This window comes from Dreissena polymorpha, chromosome 8, assembly GCF_020536995.1.
Source record: "Dreissena polymorpha isolate Duluth1 chromosome 8, UMN_Dpol_1.0, whole genome shotgun sequence".
NCBI lineage: Eukaryota > Metazoa > Mollusca > Bivalvia > Myida > Dreissenidae > Dreissena > Dreissena polymorpha.
In genome coordinates this window covers 16298808-16313824 of record NC_068362.1, presented here as the reverse complement: position 1 = coordinate 16313824, position 15017 = coordinate 16298808, and the positions used below count along the sequence as shown (strand labels likewise).

At 33.4% G+C, this 15017-nt stretch overlaps 1 protein-coding gene across 1 annotated transcript; it reads left to right on the top strand.

The window, feature by feature from the left end:
- Positions 1-604: 604 nt before the first annotated feature.
- On the top strand, positions 605-3015 carry LOC127840347 (uncharacterized). Its single transcript, XM_052368755.1, has 3 exons — positions 605-974; positions 1299-1423; positions 2740-3015. The coding sequence occupies exons 2-3, from the start codon at positions 1325-1327 to the stop codon at positions 3013-3015; spliced, it is 375 nt and encodes a 124-aa protein (XP_052224715.1). The 5' UTR covers positions 605-974; positions 1299-1324.
- Positions 3016-15017: the final 12002 nt, after the last annotated feature.

Genomic DNA, 15017 nt, shown 5'->3' with positions numbered 1-15017 from the left:
GCCGTCCGCGTCATGCTAAAACCTTAACATTTTGTCATTGGCTCTAAAATCAAAGTGCTTCAACCTACAACTTTGAAACTTCATATGTAGCTGCACCTTGATGAGTTCTACATGTCACATGCATTTTTGGGTAACTAGGTCAAAGGTTAAGGTCACTGTGACCTCTTAAAAAAAAACAAAAAATCTGACAAGCATTCATGTATTCAAAACTGCATCCTCAGCCGAGCGTGGCACCTTTTATGCGGTGCTCTTGTTAGCTTACCTGAGCACCTTGTTAGTATGCAGAATCTTTATTTTCATAAACAATACAATAGCAATGTCTCATATAAATCAGTCTTTACTGAATTGGAAAGCATTGTATTTAATAACAATTTTGTTAAAAAATAGGATCCAGATGAATCAGCTAAATGTACAAGAATCTTTTATATATAAATTTTGAAACATCAATGTAGCGCATCCTGTAAGCCATTTAATGCAAAAATAAACAATAAACATGTAATGATGGACACAGGATTTTAAAAATGTTCTTAAAATGGTGTTGATTTCAGTGCAAAAAATAAAAAAATTTGTTCTTATTGTCTTGATGAATGCTCAGATAAAAATATAAGATTTATTTCTTTGGACTTGGTAAAATGCCAACATTGATCAGATCATTCCATGAAGAGTAAAATGTTTACCCTTTTGTTTTATACTGACTAATATTATGATGAAATTAGACTTACAGTATCTGTTCTTAAACAAATTTGGTCCAAATAGTTGTCAAAACTCAACACTGTGTGATATCAGATAAAATATGCATTTTCATGTACATAAAGTTGTAAAGATATTAACATACTTTTCAGACAAAGACAGTTAGCAGTGAGCAACATTCATATGCTAAATAGAAAACAAGGCATGCAGTGCAGCTCTCCAAAAAATTGGACTGTCCTGCTTCTATCATTCTGAAGGAAGTGTTGATATTTACCCCTGAAGAGGTTGGATGTGTTGTTTTTCTTTTATTTAATTTACCCACAAGCAGGACAATTACTGTACATTGCATTGTTTTATTGCAATCATAACACTTAAGAAACCTTACTATTGCACCAATGCTCAATATCCACTGGTTATATCATCAATTTCTTCTGATTGGTACAAAATGTACATTTGTGTTTGCCTCATTTTTATTGTTTTTACCTCTGTAAAAGTGTGATAAGCAAAATATGATGACAATTAAATTAAACATCTTCATCCAATCATTTTTTGCTATTGTTGGTTTTAAGCACTGTTTAGGTTGTCAACATTATGTCATTTAATACAAGGGTTCATCAAGCGAGCTGGACAAAAAATGGCTGCTTCTAATGTGAGGAGTGATCTGAGTAAAGGCATCAAGAAGATAATGGTGGTGTTTCCTAACATCGAACACAAGTACCATACAAGTGGAGAGGTACTGATATGTAAAGTAACACTCTGTAAAGTTAAATTTCTGTTGATTCATTTGCTGTAACATGTGATCAAAATTGTCAACAGTTGCCCCATCATGGGAATTTCTTGTTTACCTGGCACGTAATAATTTAAAAAAAATGTAAAAATCTTTTGAATTTGATTTTTTGCAAATGTTTAAAACCAAATCTAAAGACTTTGCTTAATAGCTATTTTTACCAGTGTTAACTAAAAGATGAATAGGATTACGCAGAATATTTAAAAATGTCATCAGACTGCTCCAGCTTTAAACCTGATTTGTTTGGCAGCACTCTGTACCTTTACATTATCCTAGATCTTTCCTTAAAAGATGATGTGTATAATAAAATAACTTACAATTAATTTTCTCTAAATGCTTGAGTTTTGATAGTTGTTATTTGACATCAAATAATAAAACTAAAGATTGTTAAAAGTATGCTCCTGGAATCGAAGGTAGCCACACGCCAGTGGTCGAATGATTTATATGGACTTTTATTAAAAATGACTGTTTAAAGACTTTCTTAAGAAGTCAAAGTTTTGCAATAATTAAGATAATAATAACGAAATAATGAGGAGAAGAAGGACATAAAGATTATGCCCTGGTTTCCATTATAATTTCTTTATTATTCCCTGCCGAAAGGCATAGGTACATTGACCTTGCAGTTGTCATTCCGTTTGTGTGTGTGTATGTCCATCTTTGCAATCAGCATATTGCAATATGTCAACTAGTAAATTACCTAGGTTGATGAAATTTGGTATGTTGAAAGAGGGACAAAAAGTTGAATGTACAATTTCCTTCATTTTTTTTTTGCCTCCTGCGCAAATTATTGTTGCTGAGTTTAAAGAAATGAGTGGAAACTAAAAGCGTGCTGACTCAAAAAGTACGTTAGCAGAGTTGATAAAGTTTGGAGGGCATAAATGGCCGTATTGGGAATATGCACTTCATGTCAGTTTCTTTAATATGGTTCAAATTGCTGATTGCTATGGTTATATAAATACAATGCAGCAAATATCCACTAGGAGGCTGCTGTTTTGTCTGTTAACAAGCTCTTGTTAATGTAAGATTCAAATTTTACTGATTATCTTAACTAATCAACAACAACGCACTCTGGGGTCACACTGTCGGTCTGACACTGAGACATCTACATCTTTTCATTTGACACCTCTTTATTATAATGTATTTATATTAGCTTGAAGATCTGTATTAAAATGCAGATGATCGTACATTGGGGTGATTATGTTTGCAAAGTGCATGTTTATATTAATTGCTGCTATTTAAATTTCTTATTGAATCTTCAACAGAACGCTGGGCCGTTGCAACGTATCGACAGTGATGTTGCCTCAAAAATTAAAGAACTTGTGGTGGAAGAGGGCGTTGCAAATGTTGAAGAAATGCAACGCCATCTGACCTCATTTGTTATGAAGAATGTAACACCTGCTCCATCAAGAACTAAAAGGAGATTTGCCCCTACAAAAAAAGTGATCAGATATGACATGAATAAGGCAGCAAAGAAGGGTTGTGATAGCAATGATGACCAACACAACTTAGTTCAGCCTGTGAGTGTGCTTAGTGTGTAATTAACAGTTTCTTCAATACAGATATATATTTATCACTTCCATACCCTGCTTCCCCTTGTAATATAACCATTTCGAATATTTTAATCTTACACATGTGTATTGTAATATACTTTTTTAAGGATTTTCATTGGCTTATTTTCGTTTGATTGACCAATCGCATTTTGTTATGTTGCTGAAATAACATTGCAACGTCAAATGACGTCACGAAATGTAAACAATATTTCGGATTTATCATTAAGTTTGCGAAAATATTTTAATAATTTTTTTGTGTCCGGAGCCATATCTTGGAAGTGCTTTGGCGGATTTCATTGAAACTTGGTATGAGTATAAATATGGATAAGAGGATGATACATAACATTTGACAGAGTTATACATTTCATTAAGCGAAATTTAAGAAATTGTGTTATTATATTTTCATATATTACTTTTCGGCCTAAGATGCTAAGGTCATACATTGTTTTGTAAACGAAACATGCAACATAATTTTCCTTTATCATTTACATTTGTTGTAAATAGTGAGCATATTAAAATTCTGATGTCTGAAATTAATTTGCCTCTTGTGAATAGATTTGTACCATTGTTTTGTTAAATGGACCTTTTCACGTTTTGGTTAATTGACGAAATTGATTTTTTTTCAGATTTCAAAATTTTCGTTGTAGTTTTATTTTTGCGAGGAATCGGTAATACTGAACATTTGCTAAGCTCTACAATATTACAGTATTTGCATATTTTGATGATTTAAACACATTAAAAATTTAAAGCATTACGAAGGAATAATTTGGCGAGTTCTGTTGTTATCATTATATTTTGTGACAGTACGATGATTGCTGATATAAATTATAACATAAACATATTACTTACTATACGATCACAGATAGGCGAGTTGTTTAAGTTCTAGTCTTTTACTCAAATGGTCAGTTGTTTAAGACTAGTTAAGGATAACTTTTTTATCTTTGATTTTATTCTTGTTTAATTATTGAGCTATTTAATTCCGATGTAAACATTGATCTTTTTACATTATTTTATTTATTTCATCATTTTTATTTTTAAAACTTCAACACATGCCAAAATCCGTGAAAATATCCATATACAGGTATGCGTTTATAATTGTTGGCATCATTTACGTCAATTTCTTTAAACTATAACTTTTTCCCTTCGCACCAAGACAAGAATATTAATTGATTAAACCAATGGTTATTGTTTGCTTTTGAATGTCTTACTATTGAACATTTGATAATCTCATCCGGAGGTTGTTGCTTTCCCGGGATTTTATTATTGTTTTGTTAATTTATTAATTTTCCAACGTTTAGAAATGTCATGTTTTGCTAACATTTATAAATGTATTTATACTTTTATTTGCACTTTGATCGTAGTACTTTCATGTTTGGCTTTCTTTCACATCGAACGAGTGTTTATTTTTTTATATAAATATCATCTACGGTTGAGTGGTTCGATTTAACTTCTTTAATTTAAGACGCATTCTGCAGAATACACCAAAAATATCGGGTTTGATGAACCTTATATATTTAATGTTGTGCCTTTCTTTTATTAATACGCTCTCCTTTTCTATATTTTGTAATTCGTCTGCAAAACAAAAGCGTTCATATTTGCGCTCTTTTATTGCTAGTTTATATTTTTTCTTGATTAAAAATCAATGCATTTTTAGCATTTGCGTATAACCATAGTTTATTCGATGTTATGCTATGATTTTCATGAAAAGAGATGGTTTGCCACAGACGTGAATGGCATCAATGTATAGATTGTGTGTAAACCATTTCACCATTTCTCCCATTTCACCTTGAATCGGTTAATATTAAAGATGAAGTTCGTGTAAATAATGCGTTGTTAAAACGTCAATTTTATCTGCATTTTAGGAGACGTATAATGTTAACTGTGTATAGTTGTGAAATTAACCATATTCGTCGTTATCGCATAAGTTATGGCGACACTCTTCAAAGATGATCTTAAAATACTTAAAGTTGTAATTATTGTTTATTTGTAACCTTTTTAGTCTAGTCCGGGTTTTCGCAACAAATAAATTTAACCAAACATAGGACTGCACTCAACGGCACTTATGTGGCCAAGGATGGTTAAATCTCATAGATGTGTGTTCATATTGAAATACCATATAAAGTTGTATATATTTATGTATGCATGCATGTATGTATGTATGTATGTATGTAATGATATACATATTAGATATATTTAGTCTTATAGCCTAACAATTGATCCATATGCATCACGCACATTTACAAATAAGGTTTACTCCTTTTTATCATGTTAATGTCATTAATTAAAAAAGTTGCAATATTATATGAAATCATGTATTCCCTTCATAAACATACCATGTTAACCAGTTCATAACAATATCGTCCATTCCTTATCTTCTACCATCACTTATAAATAAATTGTATAATCCATATATAATGTAAGCTATGAGCTTGTATAAGCTTTGTTGCTGAATAAATGTTGTTCTTGTTCTAAGCATTTTTGTTTGTAACAATTTTTGTCTTAAAACGGAAGATATGACATTATCAGAGAACATAAAGTCATTGACAATAACAATCCATCAATTATAAGGTAATTACAATGTATAACTTCTAAAATGTAATATAGACCGTATAACCCTTTCTCCCATAAAAAGCAAAGTGAAAATTGATTTTGCAACCAGCATAAACCCAGAACAGCAACTCCCAGTCTGTTAAGGTTTTATGCTGTTTGTTACTCATCAGTACATAAAGATTGGAAATGAAGCATTTAAAACTTGAATATGTTAAGAAAGGACTTATTTAATTTAATTTTCTAAAGGACTTTAAATGCATCAAAGTGCATTTGTGAGAGGTAAAGGGATAAGCACATGAGATTGTTTGTTTGTCCTTCATTTATAAAACCCGATGTATAAGCACGATGTGATCGTTGTCTAGACGCATACCAATATGGTTTCATGTGTTCCTCAACGCTATTAAATCCGTAAAATAACATGTGCATATTCTATGGACACAGATAAACAGAAGTGGATCAGTTTCTTCATGCAATTGATACCGTATAAAGAAACTCAATTTATTCACTCGATGCTGATTGATTGGGTTTTATTAGGCCATACGATGCAGATTTATTGGGTTTTATTACACTATAATGCAATTAAGACAATATATATTCGCACGTGAACGTTAACTGGGCGCAGATAAATAGGCATCCATCCCTGGTTTCACCCGAATTGTACCGAAAAAGCACGAAGTGGACGTTGTCTGGATGCTTTTTTGGAGGGGGTGGGGGTATTAATTATACAATAGGAGGTCTTGGGGATTCCGATAATGACGTCACGTTTGCGCATGCTCCAATTTTGGCCGTCAAAACTGCGGCCATTCTGCTATTGTTTGCATGTGATGAACCGCATCGTGATAAGGTTACAATCATATTCGCGACCCTTTTGAAGAACAAAAAATACTCAGAACTTGAAATTCTTTCAGATCAAATTGAATCCAATGAACGAACACAAATAAGGACAAAAACAAACAACAAATTGATTGAATTTATGTAATCAACATATAGAAACTGATTTGAACCTATTTGTCTGTAAAAACTTACCTTGTTAGAGATTAAATAAATCCTCTTGATAAATGTAAATGCTTTTATTTAATTGTTCACACCAGTTTTGACACTCTTTGTTTCAGCATTTTTAACCCCGTGTTTATTTGCCCCTTTGTTTATCACAAACCGATTATCTCGATATGATCGGACACTGTCCAGACAATTACTAAGAAAACAGTGTAATAAACCCAGGGACCTATACTTGTATGACTCTGTATGGGGTCTCTGCATAAACCACATGTGTCTGGTCATTAAACACAATTTACGATACCTCCATGTCATCTCTTAGCATATTAAGTCAAAAACTTAATAGTTGCTTTAATAAAATATTTGAACATATTTAAAAAATAGACATTTGTCCGAAATGGATTAACAGCTAGGAACTATTAACTATATATATTAGCCAGTTTAAACATAACAATAAAGTGTTTAATAACTATACATTTAAAATATTTTACAAATTTATTGCTACACAATTAACGTATTTAACGGGTACCTGCAAATGTAAACTCTGCTATAATGTGTAAAGATCGTGCGTTACTGCAGCAGTGTTCGAAACATCATCATGAAAACAAGCAATCGCGTTTGGTCATTATATACGGATATAAAATACTTGCGGAAAATAAATTAAATGTGTAGATTTATGGTATCATAAAATGCTAAATTTGTATCGCTCATTATCACTAGAGAAGGGTTTTCAATATACATGTACATGCAAAGACAGTTCAATTTGCAAAATATGCAGGTGTTTTTTCAATTGGAATGCTTAAATTATGAATTTTTTCATTCAATGTAAACGAAACTAAAATCATTCAATGTAAAAGAAAATTAAAACTGCATTTCAAAATTGAAATTTATTGAGCTATTTAAGGGCTTTGTTTTATGACTGATTCAATACACCCCTTACACTTAATTTCAATCTCTGATGAAAAATAACACTATCGCATCCACACCACTTATAATAATATTCAAATTATTATATGCTTTATAATTTTTGAAATATTATTTATTAAAGTCTTACTTAAAAAAGAATACGGGTATTTATAGTTTTGTTTTGTGAAATTGTAAGTATTAAGTCTTCCGACGACCTTTACTCTGATACAATATAATAGGCCGCGATCGAGAAGTTGACGGCCAATCTATTTTTAGTAACGGAAAACCCCTGACGTCACACAAAAACCTCCTATGGTAAAAAAATGTAAAAAAATAAAACACGCGGAGATTTCATGCACGTACATCAATCTAATTAACTTAGTTATTTGATGCAATTAATAGCATTAAAGCACACTCAACAGGAGCCCCCCCCTCCCGGAAGCCCCACGATTTAAGTGATTTTGAAGGCTTTGTCAACCACTTTTCAGACATGTCACGCCTTATTTATTTTCATCAAAGTACCTTCTTATGATGCCAAAAATATGCATAGTTTACACGCCGGGCGACACAGAGTATAAAGTTAAAACATTTTAGCGATTGTCTGTGATTAGTGGGCAATTTTGAGTTCGAAGAAGAAGATAAAAATGAGTTAACATAGGTGATTTAGATCTAGCTAAGTGTGAAACATCAAATGATTTGACTTTACTTTGAAGATTTTAGGGGGGGCGTACGCCGCGTCCGCTCCCCTCCATTGGAGCCGCCTATGCTTAATGTGTTGACTCTCGACTCAGGTTAATAGGGCTCTAAATGCTCTATAATGCACGTACGACAGTATGTTAATGTTACTGGGCCCAGATTACCGTTAAACCATCATTTTTAAACACGAATATAACCGTTTACGCGGGATATAAAAAAAAAACGTCTGGACGCAGAATAATCGGCGCTCATTAGTTCCCAAACGCTATTACACTCGAATTCGCGCAGATAGTCCATAGATAGAAGTCAATGAGTTATCCCATGCATATCCCAATCTCACTCAATTTTTGGACGCATATATTTATAGGGTTCAACTATGGGATAATGGACGTATATAAGCGCATGTCATGTAAACTAAGCACAGATCATTAGGGACCAATAATTTATAAACCCGATTTTAACGTACATTATAAGCACGATGCGAACGTTATCTGGATAAAGATTTATAGGCGCCCATTACTTCACCAACGCTATAACACCCGTATAAAAACTTGCGAAGAGACGCAGAGACGCTGGTAAATAGAAGATACAGGATCTTCACTATAAATCTGTATTCTGAACTCCTAATAGTGTGCCTGTCTGTATCTAATGATGTTTGCAGAACTCCACATGATGTGCAAGTGTGCATCTAAAGCATCAAATTTGTTCACGCAGACAAATAGGGCTTTATAACACTCGTAGTTCATACTAGCCGATCCGCAAAATAAACACCTCGCTCACGTAGTGCACAATCAGCACTATAAATCTGTATTCCAAATTTAATATGTTTATTCACAATATTTTCACTATAAATAGAGGTATAACTACTTATCATTATCAAAGTCAGACATTTTATTTAATACTTTTAAAATCCAATGAAAATAGAAGGAAAAAATCATTGTCGTAAATGTTGCTGCAAAGGCGTTGTATTTCAATATTTTTTTGCCAAATAGTTTCCTTCCAAAACTGACACGACCGTTCAGTGTAGATCTGTTGCGACTGCAGACGATTCAAACAATATTTTTGTGAAAACCTTTGGTTTTATATCACAATTTTACCTTTGGTTTTATATAACAACTTATATTTCTTTAATAGATCTACCTAATGATAAAATATGACATTTCTGCAGTGAAATAATGCCAGTGAAAATAAAGAAATTGTTATTTTAACCGGTGAAAATAACAAATTTTCGGAACTCCTTTTTCTATTTTTAGATTATCATAAATAATTATATATATATTTTCTATGATCACAAGTGAATGAAAATCGACATTCCACCGAATCCAACAAATTTTCTTTTTATTTTATGTTTTTTCACCTTTTATTTACATTGTAAAAGAGTTTAACTGGAGAATTTTGCTGGTATAATGACGTCATTTCGTCACACGAAAGACGTCATTTTGTGTTTTGATATGTATTGAGGCACGCCACGGGAGAAAGGGAAACTTTTCAGCGAAAAGGAAACAGCTGTTAGTTATTTTCTTGAAAAAGTGGCATAAAATAAACAGAAAATGTGTTCATGTCAGTGTAAGATCGTTTGTTATTTCACCCGTGATCATACAAAAATAATATTTTCATTCGTGGTTGCGCCACTCGTGAAAATATATTTTCTATGATCACTCGTGAAATAACAAACCATCTTACACTGACATGAACAAATATCCTCGATATATTTGCATAGAATTTATTAAAACAATGTTAACATTATTAAAAACTCTGTATGTTGAGAATAATTATGGTATAAATGACTAAAACGAATTGAAATGGCAAATGACGCTGTCAGCAAACGTCATATAACTCATTATTTAGATGTGAATTTTCGGTGTATAGTAATAATAGCAGAAGTGGTGTAATGGATGGAGCGCTAGTCTTCCACGCGGGTGATCCGAATTCGCATTGTATTTCTTGCCAATTATTTTTTTACAATTAATGCAAAAATATGAATGTAATTTGTAAAAATATTGCAAATAAATAACAGTATATTAACAAGAAACCGTCGGAGACGGGTGATGCTCCCCAAAGTTTTTTTTGTCACAATATTGCACTATATATTCAGATTAAAGGAAACGTCTTGAGGGGCATAACTTTTGACAAAATAATACGATGGATGGTTTAGCAATTTAAAAATTTCAAAGGGCCATAACTCTCTAAATAAATAATCTAACCAGAACCCACAAATAACATGCGCATCTCTTCAAGGTAGTTAAGCTTCCCATAAAGCTTAACTGAATTCCAGTCAGTAGTTGGGGAGAAATAGCCCGGACAAGAATTGCACTATATGTACAGTTTATAGAAAATTTCAAGGGGCCATAACCGGCTGATAATATGCACATCTCCTGTTGGTAGTGAAGCTTCCCATAAAGTTGCATTGAATTCCCGTAATAAGTTGCTGAGAAATAGCTCGGACAAGAATTGCACTATATGTACAATGGAAATTTTCAAAGGGCCATAACTCTGTGAAAAATCATCCGACGAGAACCGGCTGATAACATGCACTTTTCCTCTTGGTATTGAAGCTTCCCATAAAGTTTCATTGAATTCCAGTCATTAGTTGCTGAGAAATAGCCCGGACAAGAATTGCACTATATGTACAGTTAATGGAAAATTTCAAAGGGCCATAACTCTGTGAAAAATCATCCGACCAGAACTGGCTGATAATATGCACATCTCCTTATGGTAGTAAAGCTTCCCATAAAGTTTCATTGAATTCCAGTCATTAGTTGCTGAGAAATAGCCCGGACAAGAATTGCACTATATGTACAGTTAATGGAACATTTCAAAGGGCCATAACTCTGTGAAAAATCATCCGACGAGAACCGGCTGATAATATGCACATCTCCTCTTGGTAGTGAAGCTTCCCATAAAGTGTAATTGAATTCCGGTAATTAATTGCTGAGAAATAGCCCGGACAAAAATTGTGCACGGACGGACGGACACACGGACAGACGAAGCGGCGACTTTATGCTCCCCCCAAAATTTTTCGGGGGAGCATAATAATGTGTATGTAAACAATGTTTTCTTTTTCTTGCAGAATGCCTCTCAAAACGTGTGTTTTATGCGAAACACGGCTTAAAATACATCAGCTCCGTCCCATAAATAAACATATCGCAAAATACTTAAACAAGAATTTCCTGCTAGAAACAACGACAGATCAATCTATTTGTGACAAGTGTAGACGGCCATCGTACTACGCTACATCACAGCAACCTCCATGTGCCTCTACCAGCTCACCATCGTCGCACAATGTTCTCCAAAACAGTTCTCCTTCGATTCAATTAAATATAAAAACAACATCAAAAAGCCTTGCATTTTGTTTTATTTGCAAGAAGCCTGGACCTAAATTAATTGTTGTTCCTGCTTCTACAAGAACGGAAACCTTCATTACCCACAATATTCTCATAACAGCGGAAAGTAGGTGTTGTCCCGGTCATTTCAAACATGATGGTACTTCTTTTGAAGAAAATGTGATTTCTAAACTGTCTATAATTGATGATGTGTTTTTAAACAGATCATCCCTTCTGAAACTTCTTACTGCAGTTCGAGATTATTGCATATGTTCAAAAAATAAAAGGCTGTAATTTGATGATTTTGCAACGTTCAGTGATGAAGACATGTCCAATCTTACCGGCATTTCGGTGTCTAACTTTGTAGAACTCTTAAAAGTTATTGAATCATCCATAAGAAACATGCCTGCTAGAACTGTTGCAACTACTATTGGAATTTTCTTGTTCAAGTTTGAGCCAGGTCTCTCGGATAAAGTACTTTCAACTTTGTTTGACATTTGAGTCGCGTTCTGAGAAAACTGGGTCTAATGCATGTGCGTAAAGTGTCGTCCCAGATTAACCTGTGCAGTCCGCACAGGCTAATCAGGGACGACACTTTCCGCCTAAACTTGATTTTCGGCAAGAAGGGGCTTCCTTGAAACAAAAAATACCATAACAGCGGAAAGTGTCGTCCCTGATTAGCCTGTGCGGACTGCACAGGCTAATCTAGGACGACACTTTACGCACATGCATTAAGCCCAATTTTCACAGAACAAGACACATATTAATAAACATACGCGAGATTTGGCACAAATTCTTTTCACATAAAATAACGAACAAGTTATCCTCATGCTCGACAGAACCTACATATACATTCAAAAAAGTGGAAACTTTCAATTTCAAAGACTAGCATACAGTATGCACAAGGGAAGACCATTAGTTAAACCCATGGTTATTGTAACAACATCAGGATATTTTATTTCCGTAATCGGGCAATATTTGGCCAACAGCAAAAATAACGACGCATCAATTCTACATCATAGAATAAAAAACAACATCGAAGAAATTAAACACTGGGTAAAGGAAAACGACATATTTGTTGTCGACTGAGGCTTCCGTGATGCTACTTCCCTGATTGAGGAGCTCGGGATCCACGCGCACATGCCGTCATTTATGCCGCGAGGAAGCAAACAACTACCAACTGAGTTGGCAAACTCTTCACGGCTAGTCACAAAGGTATGTTTGCTGTATTTGCACAATACACCACCAGAAAATAACGCTAAAACAAAAACAGCACAATGTGGAATAACTATGTGCCATTTATGGAACCCGTGTTAGACGATTTAATAATTACTGAAAGGATTGTACCGTGTTATACAGAAGTAACGGGTGTGTTATACTATTTGTTCGTAGAAGAACCAAAAAAAGAGTACTTGCTTTAAGGTTCATGGGGGGGATAAAATTCATTAAAACTTCGCTTTGTTTTTTCTTCATTCAATGTGGTACAATATGGTCAAACTATATATCATTTTAAAGCTTAAGACGGGTAGAATAACATAAACACATTTTTGACATTCAATATGTGTGTGCTTTATTCATATTTTGGTTTAAAACCAATACATTTTACACTAATTTACAAAATCTCAATCTAAAGTTAGGAAGGATATGAACTACCTTAAGTTGAATAAATACAAAGCTATATACATATACAAGGTCAAGTTAGCAACATTTCACAGAAAATTATTGTCATAAAACACCAAATGAGTTTTTATTCAACTGCCTTTTTTGGATAAATTTCCTAAACAAAGTTCTAAAAATAACTAAAACGTAACTACTTTTTAAAAATCCAGGTATGGTGGATAATAAGAGTCACAATTCTATTTCAAAGGCTTAACAATTGTGTTATTTACCTCTCAACCAAATTGCAAACTTTAAACCATCTCACATTGAAATAGATTGCAGACGACATATAAAATTGTAAAGGAATATAAAGAAATTGGTAAACCGATTGATTTTATATTTCGATTCCTTCTACCCATTTTGAAAGCGTGGCCATCGCTGTGCTCTGTAGAAAAACGTGCAAAACAAATCGGTCGAAACCACGTTCAGTGGTGAGAAAACCGGGTATGTGTATACACAAACCTGAGAAAACACATATCTTATTTTGACAGTTGGGTGGCAACTAGTAAAACAACTATTAACATTAATCAGCAAGAGATCGCACTAAATAACAGAAATGACCACGTAGAGATATCATCACTTACCCTATTTCAAATATTTTCCAGCTGAAAATTGTCCCCCACACGTCTTTTTTAGTTTATTTGTATTGTTTTTCTGGAGCCGAAGTGCATCTCACAGAATATCCAGCCAACTTCCGTTGTTTTCACTTTCGTTATTAAAAACTCCGTTTAAAAGAATTATTTTTTCTTTTAGATTGTTAAAGCGATGTATTATTATATATTATCATTATAATAGTATACCGTGATGAATTGAACGGAGTTACGTATCGATCTTTCTGTCAGTCTGTAAGCGTACTATTTTATGCGCAATAATATAAGTAATGTGATTCGACAACGATTGTAAACATTGATGAAATGCTTCTTACATAGTTATTCTTTTGAGTGTTTATGAGGTCTGATCGTGCAGTTTGCAAACATAAACGGAAAGAGTACAATCCAATGCATTTGTCATCGTCAACCGTTGGGAATGTCAATAAGGCGATGAGTGAGTTTTTAGCATGTTTCTTTCTATTTTATTAATTTAAAAATGGCTGCCCCCATGGTGTTGAAATGACATGTGTTCGAGTTTTGATATTTCTAGATATGTTAACTCTTTTTACTATTTAAGCGTAACTTGCCTTCGTCAATGTCGATATTAATCACTAGTTATATAATTTTCCGCCGAAATACGTGGAATAAACATGATTCAGATTTTTGAAAATAATGTATATTTTATTGTTAAAATCGCTTTGTATTTTGATTGATTTTGTGGATTTAATGATACGTTGATGTACAAAATTGGTAGCAGTTTGAAGGAAAAACATCCTTTAAAGCATATATGTACACATTTTCAATGTGGCACTCTTCCTTTAGTCAAATTTGAGTTCAATGCTAGGGGTCCTACATTTTTCAAATTGAAGCCTCTACATGAACCTTAAGCCTGGTTTTCAAAGACCGCGTCTCATAACAGAGACCTCTGCTCATAATAAAAGCGAGCAACTGACAATGGTGCATGCCTCAAATGAATCAATTTAGGAACCCTTGTTCGTACTTATCAGTAAAATAACATGCTTTTTAACGTATATACGACAAAATCCAGAAGTGAAATAAGCTTTGTCCACGTGTTTTTGAAAATATTAAAGAACGTTTTGTTTTCGTCATAATTGAGATTTAATGAAAATGAACTGATTTTCATATTTCTTTGTTTGCAACGAAATTTCCAGTAAAATCAATTAATAAAGCGTCTTCGTCTATTTTATCTTACTTCCAAATATAAAAATAAAAAACTAGTTGAACTACATGTGTCTGTATATGGAAAAAT